The sequence below is a fragment of the Lactuca sativa genome, chromosome 5, assembly GCF_002870075.4.
Source record: "Lactuca sativa cultivar Salinas chromosome 5, Lsat_Salinas_v11, whole genome shotgun sequence".
NCBI lineage: Eukaryota > Viridiplantae > Streptophyta > Magnoliopsida > Asterales > Asteraceae > Lactuca > Lactuca sativa.
Genome location: NC_056627.2, coordinates 146,666,611 through 146,678,276, shown reverse-complemented (window position 1 = coordinate 146,678,276; position 11,666 = coordinate 146,666,611). Strand labels below are relative to the sequence as shown.

Genomic DNA, 11,666 nt, shown 5'->3' with positions numbered 1-11,666 from the left:
AGATAGAAATTGAGATGGAAAAAATAATAAAAATGTATTAAAATGGATTGCTCATTTTGTCTTTACGATGAATGCATACAGAGATAGAAACTAAAACAAATGGGAAAACTAAAACAAATTGAATATTTTTAATTTCATGTAGGCATGTACTATGGTATTCTATATGTAAGCAACATGAAACTTTTGTGTAGGCAAGATTATAAACTTTTCCTCAATGGCAAAAATAGCCCCAAACTTATTATACAATGCCACTTTCTTCACAAAAGCTCATCAACAAAACAATATAAGGTAAAATTATGAAAATTGATGTATAATATGAGCTTTAATACCTGGGTGTTATATCCATGTGATTTTTATTTCGATTGACGTCAACTTCTAAGTATAGATCAATGTTGCTTAGTTCTTGATGAAGACTAAGCCCATCAAACATAATTTCAACGTCATTATCGTCCTTGATCGGAAGATGAATATATTTCATTACCTTTCCAACAACCGATGTGTATCTACAAATTACTTTAATATGATATTGTTTCTTGTCAATCGATGTTGCAGAATGGATTTGGTTAACCATGTCATTGAATTTTATTCCACGTTGAACCTTGATAACGTCATTTCGTAAGTTATACCTTCTTTTCCGTCACAAATTTTTCCGTCCCGATAGCATAAGAAAGTAACAAATTTTGATGTTATGTTGATAAAAATCTATCGAGAAACAAAAACAAATTTTAAAATAATGTAACACATTAATTTATACACAACTACATTTACTACAAAGCCCATAAAATATAAAAAAGAAAATTTTAAAAGAAATTCATACCATCATGATTAAAAATAAACAGTGAAGTCAACAATCTATTGATTCAATTGATGCCACATATTGATGAAAGGGAATAAAAACAATAAATTTAAGAGTCCTAAAGTTAATATACAAACAACATGTATATTGGTGAAGGAGTCCATTAGTCCTTTTATCCGGTCAAAATCAACGTAGGAAAATTTAACTCAAACATAAACAAAAAGATGTGAATAAAAGTTTACCGTAGGGGAAAATGAAGAAGACGATGGTAATCAATATTTCCGATGACCGGCGGCACATGGAAGATGAACGATGAGACAAAGATCGTGTTGGGATGTTGGAGACTGTTTCCTAGGCTAATAGGGTTTTTTGTTTTTTTAAATAAAACTACAATTATTTTGTAAATAAGTTTTAAACTGCCCTTTTTTGATAAATACTTTTGAAAACTATTGTGTTTTTGTAAAAAACTCATTGATGCGAATTTGAAAAAAAATATTTTGTTTATTTATGAGACAACAATTGACATGTCATCTTAATGCTCGTGTTGTGTTTTATAATTACATGGTTTCTGTTGCAATTAAATAGACGATAACTTAGTCACAAGACGATCAAACGGCGACATGAGTTCAACTATGTGCACGAATTTTAGTCATATTTAGTTTGGTTTAATCTTACTCTTTATTTTGAAAAGGGTATATTAGTAAAATCATATGTAATTTTGATACCTAGATAAGTTTATTGATATTAAATTACTTTAAATTTAATTAAATTATAAGTTTAGATGTAAATGTGAGTTTTATTTTCTGAATTAGATATTTACGTAATTTTAAAATTTATAAAGATATTTAAGTAATATTTAAAATTTGTAAGGATATAAACGAAATCTTCTTGTTCAACCTGAACCAAGTTATTTTGCGAGTATTTATTAAAAACTAAAAGCTATAAACATTCAAAAAATTTAAGCCAAATACGCTCTTTGTATTGTTGAGCGGGAAGGTAGTCTCTATTTCTTTTTTTTAAATATTACGGTTCTAAGAAAAACTTGGTTAAAGACAAATATTTGTTTTTACTCATATGAATATGAATTAGATTTTGCAAGTACATTTGGTGGTATGGAGTTTTAATCCAACATTGGCGATTTCTATTAAATTGGTAATAAAAACTTCTAACCACTAACGAGTTATAAAAAGAAAATATATATATATATATATATATATATATATATATATATATATATATATATATATATATATATATATATATATATATATATATATATATAAAGAAACCCTATGCTTTAAAAATTGAGCAAAATAGGAAAGGTGGATCAATGTAGAATAAGTACGGGATTTTTTTGGATTTTTCATGGATTTTCGGCTGTTTTTTCTTGATTTTAAGCAGCCTTTTGATGGGTCGGGTCCTAATGGATAGACAATATGGTTCATCACTCATGATTCCACTAAATTCCACTAAATGGGACAATGTGCCACCGTTTGAAAAGTAATCTCTTCACCTCCACGCTTCCATTCACCTCCTCCAATGATTCCTTTCCTCTAATGCTTCCTTACTTTCTCAATACACTACCTCCATCACCTCTCTCTACCCAACAACCCAATATATCAACATTTGCCCGTTTCGCCACCGCTCCTCTATAATTGATCAATTGATGGGTTTCTTTGCAGATAAGAAGCATAATCGTTGTTTCATATTGATGCCCTAACTCCATACCACCGGTTTTCTATGAACTGTTTGCTCCCCATATTCTAATTTAGGTTTTGATAACTGATAATCCATTTCGGACCTTCACTCTGACGCTCTTATCTTCCCTGGCTTTCTTTGGATGGTATGACTGCTCCTTATTTTCAGTTCTTCATTTCGCTCTCTGCAAACCTTGTCTCTTAGTTAAGCCATTAATCCAAATTTAAATCTATACCTACATCTTCGTCCAACCATCTAGGTTTTGTTGAGGATTGGAACACCACACAATTATAAGGTAAATGCATCAACTTTTTTTCCAATTTACAACTCTCCCTTTGATATATTGAAGGTCAATTTTTATTTCCTAAATTTACGCGTTCTGATTTTGATTGCCTAGATTTGCTGGTTCTCATTTTTATATTGATTTTAGTTTTGGAATCTCTTTTGACAATCTATGGTTTCATATTAAAAGCAAATTAGAGAGAGACGAGTCTACCACTGGTAAGAAATTGTTTCAGTAGTAGGTTTTGGAATTGTGATAACTACAAATTGTGTTAATGGATGTAAACTGTAAGTTCAATTTTTGTTCATTGTTTATCCATGCAATATTCTGTAAGTTGTATTTTGACCTTTTTTTTTTTTTTTTTTTTTTTTCTATTTTGTATATTTATGTTATTGTTACAACCTGCATGTGTTTGATTTCACATGATTATCCGCAAAATTGAATATGTTTTTCTTTCATTAGCTATTTACTCGGATCATTATCCTCAAAATTATGCTATTTCCTATATTGGAACGGATATCAGTCAACCAGAAATACATGCTCATGCACAGGTAAGGTCTTTAATCTCTAAAAATACAGATCGTAATTCCCTCTCTAATCTCTATTTAGTTTTGGAATATTATTAATATAATGGTTGTTAGTAAGAAATCAAAAACTTATCTTATGGGTTGAAGATTTCACCCAAGCTAAGCCAATATCGATATTAAATTTGAGTCTGTGATGATTCTTGGATATTTTCACCAACAAACAATATGCAATTTTGTTAAGTTGGGGCTTTTGTTGAACTATTATCTGGGGAGTATTTTTTATACCAATTGATTGGTTTAATGTTGAGAATAGTCGGTTCAATTGTATCCATAAGCCTAAATATTTTGATGCTCACTGTTTTGATGAAGTTACAAAAGCTATGGTTGCCCAATCTGCTTATAATTGTGATAATTGAAAATATGATTTTTTTTTTACTTCATTATGATATCCAGCAAACACGGATTGGTTTTTGATAGTCGACTAAATCTCATAACCTACTTAGGTTACGAGATTTCAAGTTGCTTTTTGTGTTATATACTTTGGAAGAGTGACGATTTTAGTTTTTTAGTTGCAAGGTCAGCTCTTATGCCCTGCAAAGTGTTTTCTGATATGTACAGTTTGATATATGCATGTTTTTATATTTAGTATAATCGCATAGATACAATTTTATGACCCAATAAGATATGAGAATATGAAATTTGATGTGAAGAGACTTAAGAAAACTTATCTTTATTGTCCTGCCAAAATTGAAAATACATTTTCTGATGGTTTATGTTCTTTTTCAACATCTGCAGTAATATACTGTACAAACAAAAACGATGACCGAAGAACGAGAAGTACATCCAGATTGTAGAAATTGTTCAATTTTCTCTGTCGACTTAGTACATATAAATTATGTTAAAGAAAATAAATTGCAATCACATACTTTGTTTAAAAAATAATACTGTACAAAAGTAAATTTATTCGAGTAAATTTAAGTCTTGAGAGTAGAATACTTGATGACTTTATCTACAAAACTGACAAGATCATTTGTTAACACCTTTAGTTCATATACTTTTTGAGTTATTGTAGACGAAGTTACAAGGTGACAAACTATAAGGTGGGACCACCTTTCTGTGGCTATAGAGGTAATGATCTGCATTATGCAATTTTTTACAAAGATTGTTATTATACAGCCGATAAAAAAGAATTTTGCTCTGTTTTGTGGCATTCCAAATCGAAAATTGCTATATGCCAAGTTTTTTGGTGCATTTTTCTTAGGTTGGACAATTTTAAATTATAATATAGATAAATGCTTTAATAAAAAAAGGTTTGTGATTTTTTAATATGTGGAATAAATTTGTTTTGTTTGAGTTTTAGTTTTACCTGATATTTAAGATTGCATTATTTTTTTTTTTGTGAATAAGAAATAATTTAAATGGGACTTATTTGTGAATATATTTATTGTAATTACATGCGATTTTATGTTAACCATAAAAGTGAAATAGAAATCAATTGGTTTTAAATACCATGTTAGGGGCTTTGAATAAAATTTGTTGTAATCACGAGAAGCACTAGAGAAACTACTACTTAATGATGTTGGATTAAAGGTAAATATGGCCTGGTTGATTAAGATTTGTAGTGATGATTATGCTACACTATATTTTTCTCTAATTTTATGATGATAAACTGCATTTGTTACATTTCCTTTTTTGTTAGACTATTCAATTTGGAAACAACCCTTTGACATGTCATTTATTAATATTACATCACTGCATTTTCAAAAAAGAAAATTATAGACAATGTACTTTAGTTTTTACCTGATGGCAATGTATTTCAATTTTCTTTTCCATAATAAAAATTTACTTTCACTAGATTTTTTTCCCAATATTATCTTTAACTAAAACCTTACACCACTCGTGGGTCGTGCTTAGCACGACCTTTAGATGTCCCTAGTATATATATATATATATATATATATATATATATATATATATATATATATATATATATATATATATATATATATATATATATATATATATATATATATATATATATAGTACATGTCTTACCTTTAGTCCACATTTAATCATCATAGTACATGCGTTCTGATAGATGTGTATTGAATTATATAATATACTATAACAATATTTTATATCAACATTTATTATTATTAACTGTAGTTTATTACAATAACTTTGTTATACAATATATTTGTTGAGGTTCTTTTTGACTAACATGATTTTATTCTTGCTGAGACTGTAGATCAACGTTTAAATTTGGCGTGCACATGTTATTCTGGGAAGTTGGGAGCCGGTATTTTAGCTGAAGCGGGTCCATATAATGCTGCTTTCACAATTTCTGGAGTAAGTTCTCGCTTACTTTGTGCAACAGTTACAAGTTTCAGATAATTATCGAACTCTATTCGACTAAGGTAACCATTTCGATTTGTATCAACACATTGCCATATGTGAGCCAGAACGGACTTAGGTAAACCAGAGGCTTGAAAAAAGGGAAGAGCTTCAGCGCCACTAACATGCCCATCGTGATCTAAATCTGCTCTTTTAAAGTACATTTCGAATAAATCTGTATTCATTACATTAAGTCCCATATTTAGCAAAATACAAGATCAAGGATCAATAAATTAGAGTAAGCAAATCCAAAGATTGAGGAAAAAGATAAGACTTCAAGTTTTTATGTTGCGTGCTTATGTAAACCCCGTTATTTCTTACATAATTGATAGTTTTGCTGCACTCTTGGTGAGTCACTTTGTTGACATATTAAACAATGGCTCCAAATATATAAAAACCACCAAAAGCTAGCCATGAGTTTGCTACCTTAAAATGGTGCATGCTGTTTTAGTATTCTAAGAGAAATGTCTTCCAAAATTTGTTTAATTATTAATGAAATTAGGTGTAAACCCGTGTATTACATGGATTGATTAAAAAAAATAAAATATTAAAATGTAAATAATATGTATTTTTTAAAATAAAAATGTGAAATAATGAAAAAAATAAACAAATTAATTGCAATTTAATATAATATTTATTACATTTGATACTTTACATATATAAATATAAATATTATGTGGCTTTTTAATTTTAAAAATTAAGAAAAACCATAAATTGACATGTGGATATTATTTATTTATAAAGTATCACAAAATAACAAATGTCAAAACTCATTAGAGATTGACATGTGACAAATTTATCTTCTTTTATTATAGTAGATATAAGTGAAATACATCATACAGTGCAAGGACTTGATGATCTTTACAACTTTATATAAGGCATTTATTTTATACTTAATTCAAATTAATTGAGTTTCCCATAGTTCCAAAAACCAAAGACCCTTTTAGTCTAAATGATAAACGACTAAGAAGAACATCAAGACCCATCAGTCTTGGGCAAAAAAAACTAAGAACATGTTTCTCTTCAAGGCCGACTTGGAGAAATCTTTTGGGTTAACTGGTGTTACTTAATTAGACTCAATGATGGAGAAATGTGTTTTAGTTCCAAATGGAGATTCTGGATTCATTGTTGTCTTTCCTCTTCTCGTGCCTCATTTCTTGTCAACGGTTCTCCCACCCTAGAAATTCCAGTCGTGAAGGGTGTTTGACAAGAGGATCCACTCTCTCCTTTTCTCTATATCATTGCCATGGAGGGTTTTCACATCGCCATGAGAAGTGCATGTTCCAAATCCATTTTTCAAGGTATAAAGCTTCCCAAATATGGTCCCTCTCTATCTTTGATATGTTTTATGCTGATGATGGCATCTTTATTAGGGATTGGAACAAAAATAACATCAAAAAATCAAGCTCGGATACTTTCAAGTATCCTTTGTTTTTGAAAGTTAATTTAAGCAAATCTCATGTTTTTCATATTGAAATTTCCTCTCATGAGGTAAAGCGTTTAGCGTTGAGCTCGAATTTTTGGCTGCATTGACAGGTTCTTCTGCTTTAATTATTTGTAGTAGTGTCTCTCCTCTTGGAAATCGAAAAACACTCTCCTCTAGAGGATGTCGTATCACACTAACGAAATCTATCCTTGAAAGTCTCCTAATATATTTATATTCTCTCTTCAAGGCTCCAAAATACATTATTAAATTAATCCCCTGAAAAATAGATGTAAATTCTTTTGGAGTGTTAACGAGTATAAACGCAAAATACATTGGCTGTCATGGTAAAAAAATATGCTTCTAAAGTTAGGTGTTGGGTCATTCAAGGCTCAAAACATTGCCCTTGTTTAGAAAATGGTGGTGGAAGCTAAAGTCAGGTGAAATGGGCCTTTGGAGCGACACTATCAATTGCAATCACAACTTGACCATTAAACCCCTTGATTTGTCCTCTATGCCATTTTATTCCTAAAACGATTGTTCGTTTGTCAGTGAAGTGCAGTTTTGCCTCTACATCAAGGAAAAAGATTTTTAATTCATGTAGTATAACGGATTGTCAATTCACTAATGTGATGGAATTACTAGACTTCGCAACCAAATAGGGAAATTGCCCAAGAAAGAGGAAGATTCTAATTTCAATCATATATTGTTGTTTATAGAGTGTGTGGGTGTTAAAGTAATTCAGAGTTGTGATAACAGTTTTAGTCTCTGCACGTTTTTTAGTAGTATTTGAATGGAATAAGTCAATCTGAATATGGACTAAGTGGTCCTGGTCTTTAGGTGATAGTGGAATCAATTCCTTATTTTCTGCATTAGTCTAGTTTAAAAAGGGCATGATGTACGTTGATGGGTAGTCCCTGTGTGTGTTTTGTTTCACTTTGAATGTGAATAAAAGGTGTAATCTTTTGCCCAGATTGCTCTGTTGTTCCCTGTTTAATTACTTCTCTGCATTATTCCGATTTTACCCTCCCTGTGATAGTCCCATTTTTGTCCCCTGATAAGTCTACTTTCCTGTCCCCTGTTTCTTAATTGGTGAAAAAGTCATTGTCACTCCTGCAAAAGCTAACACTTGGTATCAAAGCAAACCTGGTGCATGCCCAAGTATCAATATCGTGAAGAGATGACAGGAAACAATGGAAACGGTGAAAAGGAAGGAATGGTCACTCTTCATTACCCTATGCTGTCAAGGAGCAACTACTCTGCATGGGCCATAAAAATGAGGGTCTTCATGCAAGCCCAAGGAGTGTGGGATGCAGTGGAACCTAGGAAGTCCAATATAGTGGTAGAGGTCAAGAAGGATAAGATGGCCTTAGCAGCCATCTACCAAGGGATACCAGAGGATTTACTGCTTTCATTGGCTGAGAAGAAAAATGCAAAAGAAGCATGGGAGGCCTTGAAGACCATGTTCTTGGGAGCAGATAGAGTGAAGACTAGAGTGAAGACAACAAGAATTCAAACTCTGAAAGCAAAGTTTGAAGCCTTGATCATGAAGGAATCAGAGGCTATAGATGAGTTTGCAGTGAAGATAAGCAACCTTGTGAGTACCATGCGAGCCTTGGGGGATGCAGTAGAAGATTCTTATGTAGTGAAGAAACTACTAAGAGCTGTACCATCTAAGTTCCTTCAGATTGCTTCCACTCTAGAGCAATTTGGTAATTTAGATGAGATGACAGTTGAAGAAGTCATAGGAAGGCTGAAAGCTCATGAAGAAAGGATGAAGGGACACAGTGATAATGAAAAAAGAAAACTCCTTTTGACCCACCAGGAATGGTCAGAACAAAACAAGAAGAAAGAAGAAGACTCCAAGTCCACTCACAAAGGTAACCGTGGTGGGTTTGGAGGGTCATGAGGAAGGGGTAGAGGCCGTAGCAGAGGTGGAAACAATGGTGGTCGTGGAAGAGGCAACTCACACCATCAAAAGGAAGACAAGCGTGGCCAGTCTAGTAATCAAGACAAAAGTGGTGTGCAGTGTTAGAACTGTCAAGAATTTGGTCACTATGTTGCTGAATGTAAGAACCCAAGACGTGAAAGAAATCAAGTAAACAACTTGATTCAAGACCATGTTGACAATGAACCTGCACTACTTCTATCATCTTTTGATGGAAGTGAAGAGATAGGGGAAGTCTTCCTGAATGAAGAAAATATAAACCCACCATTGAAGACAAAAGGGGATACAGTGAAGCAATCAAATATGTGGTATCTGGACACAGGGGCCAACAACCACATGATTGGGGACAAGTGCAAGTTTAGAGAGCTGGATGAAAAAATTCAACACTATGTGAAGTTTGGGAATGAATCTAGAGTCAGGATTGAAGGCAAGGGCAAGATTGTCTTTCAATGTAAAAACGGAGAACACCGAAAACTTGAAGAGGTTTATTATATCCTAGACTTATGCAACAATATAATAAGTCTGGGACAACTAGCAGAAGGTGGAGATGAGATTAGAATAAAAGATCCATTCTTATGGGTGCATGATGCTGCAGGATGGCTGTTAATGAGGGTCCAGAGATCTCCAAATCGGCATTACGAGATCGAGTTGGAAGAGGTGAAGTCAGTGTGTTTAGTTGTTGAAATCAGTGAACCCTCGTGGCTTTGGCACTCTAGGTTGGGCCTTGTAAACTTTCACTCGCTAAAACTCATGTCAGATAAGAAGAAAGTTGAAGGAATGCCAAAGATACTCATCCCAAATCAGCCATGTGAAGGTTGTCTGTTAGGAAAGCAGTCACGAAATTCCTACCCTTCACAAGCAAGCTATAGGGCAAAGAAATGGTTGGAGCTAGTACATGGTGACTTGTGTGGACCGGTCTCACCACCTACACCCGCTGGAAATAGGTACTTCATGCTGGTTGTTGGTGATTATAGTAGAGTGATGTGGGTGTACCTCATGAAGACGAAAGAAGAAGCTTTTCAAGTCTTCAAGAATTTCAGGTCAAAAGTTGAAACTGAAACACGTGAGAAGGTCAAGGTCTTGAGAACGGATCGAGGAGGTGAATTTCTTTCAAATCAATTCACCTCATATTGTAGTGAAACGGGTTTGACACGCCATTATACCTCTCCATACTCCCCACAACAGAATGGAGTCGTGGAGAGACGGAACAGCATGGTTGTGGAGATGATAAGAAGTAACTTGAAGTCGATGAATGTCCTGGATGTATTATGGGGTGAAGCCGTGAATCACGTTGTGCATTTACTCAACCGGGTCAACACCAAGGCTTTGAAAGGAAGTATACCGTATGAGATGTGGACCGGGAGGAAACCACAGGTAGGACATCTTAGAGTTTTCCGGTGTGCTGCGTATATGCTAGTGGCAAATAATCATCTAAAGAAATTAGAGGATAGAAGCAAACGAGTTGTCCATCTCGGAATTGAAAAAGGATCAAAGGCATATAGACTTTTAGACCCTGATACGGGGTCAATATTTGTGAGCAGGGACGTCGTATTTGAAGAAAATCAAAAGTGGAGTTGGGAAACGACGAAGAAGGTAAAATCGACTCTAGGGATAAGCTTTACTGTGGAGGGATTTGATTTTGACCAGGTCAATGAAAGTGAAGTCGGACCTATCCCTCACGCTCAAATGGGTCAACAGGTATCACAAGGTGATGTGGACTGGACTGAAGGTGAGTATCAGCCCATTGACTCACACTTGGACTCACAAATGAGCCCACCTGGTACACACTCAAACCCACCGTCGACACCTAATTCCGTAATTACTCCAGTTATGCCAATATCACCAGTGTCACAAGCCGACTCTGTTAGTACTACCTCAAGCTCGACGGGTGGGGGCGCTCCAAAGCGGTATCGGCTACTCACGGATTTGTATGAGAGTACCGAACAACTGATGATGATTCACGATGATGAGGAACCTGCCACATATACAGAAGCACGAAAAATTAAGGCATGGGTCAATGCTATGAACTTGGAAATAGCCTCGATCGATAAAAATAAAACTTGGACCCTGGTTGATCTGCCAAAGGGACGAAGAGCAATTGGCTTGAAGTGGGTGTTTAAAGTAAAACGGGATCCAAGTGGGAAGAACATGAAACACAAGGAAAGAATTGTTGCAAAAGGCTATGTTCAAAAACACGGAATAGACTACGATGAAGTATTTGCACCAGTGGCGAGAATTGAAACAGTACGTGTCATCCTAGCCCTTGCAGGTTCTAACGGTTAGCATATGCATAATCTTGATATGAAATCAACCTTCTTGAATGGGAAATTGGAAGAGGAAGCCTATGTTACACAGCCTGAAGGTTACGAGAAGAAAGGTGACACTAACAAAGTGTACAAGTTGTCAAAAGCCCTCTACGGGTTGAAACAAGCACCCAGGGGTTGGAATGCTTGTTTAGATAATTACTTAAAGAGTTTGGGATTCACGAGGTGTCTTCAAGAATACTCTGTGTACACTAGAAAAAAGGAAGGTAATACCCTGATAGTTGGAGTGTATGTAGATTACCTACTGGTCACAGGAAGTTGCCAAGAAGACAT

General features: G+C 34.0%; 1 protein-coding gene across 12 annotated transcripts; it reads left to right on the top strand.

Moving 5' to 3' along the window:
- The first annotated feature begins 2,169 nt into the window (after window positions 1–2,169).
- LOC111898582 (uncharacterized) lies at window positions 2,170–6,040 on the top strand. 12 transcript variants are annotated; one of them, XM_052764330.1, is made up of 6 exons: window positions 2,264–2,639; window positions 2,754–2,789; window positions 3,240–3,328; window positions 4,377–4,432; window positions 5,553–5,653; window positions 5,767–6,040. In XM_052764330.1, exons 1-6 carry the CDS (start codon window positions 2,637–2,639, stop codon window positions 5,779–5,781), a joined length of 300 nt encoding a protein of 99 aa, XP_052620290.1. In that variant the 5' UTR covers window positions 2,264–2,636; the 3' UTR covers window positions 5,782–6,040. The 12 variants fall into 12 exon arrangements, 2 of the variants coding, with proteins under 2 accessions (XP_052620289.1, XP_052620290.1); XR_008224365.1 differs by adding an exon at window positions 2,925–2,995 and having other exon boundaries at window positions 2,261–2,639; window positions 3,240–4,432; window positions 5,553–6,040; XM_052764329.1 differs by having other exon boundaries at window positions 2,263–2,639; window positions 5,553–6,040.
- The last annotated feature ends 5,626 nt before the right edge of the window (window positions 6,041–11,666 follow it).

Excerpts from the sequence above, each read along its gene's own strand:
- LOC111898582 (XM_052764329.1), top strand. Across the intron at positions 2,790-3,239 it reads GAACACCACACAATTATAAG|CTATTTACTCGGATCATTAT; the intron begins GTAAATGCATCA and ends TTCTTTCATTAG. Across the intron at positions 4,433-5,552 it reads ACCTTTCTGTGGCTATAGAG|ATCAACGTTTAAATTTGGCG; the intron begins GTAATGATCTGC and ends CTGAGACTGTAG.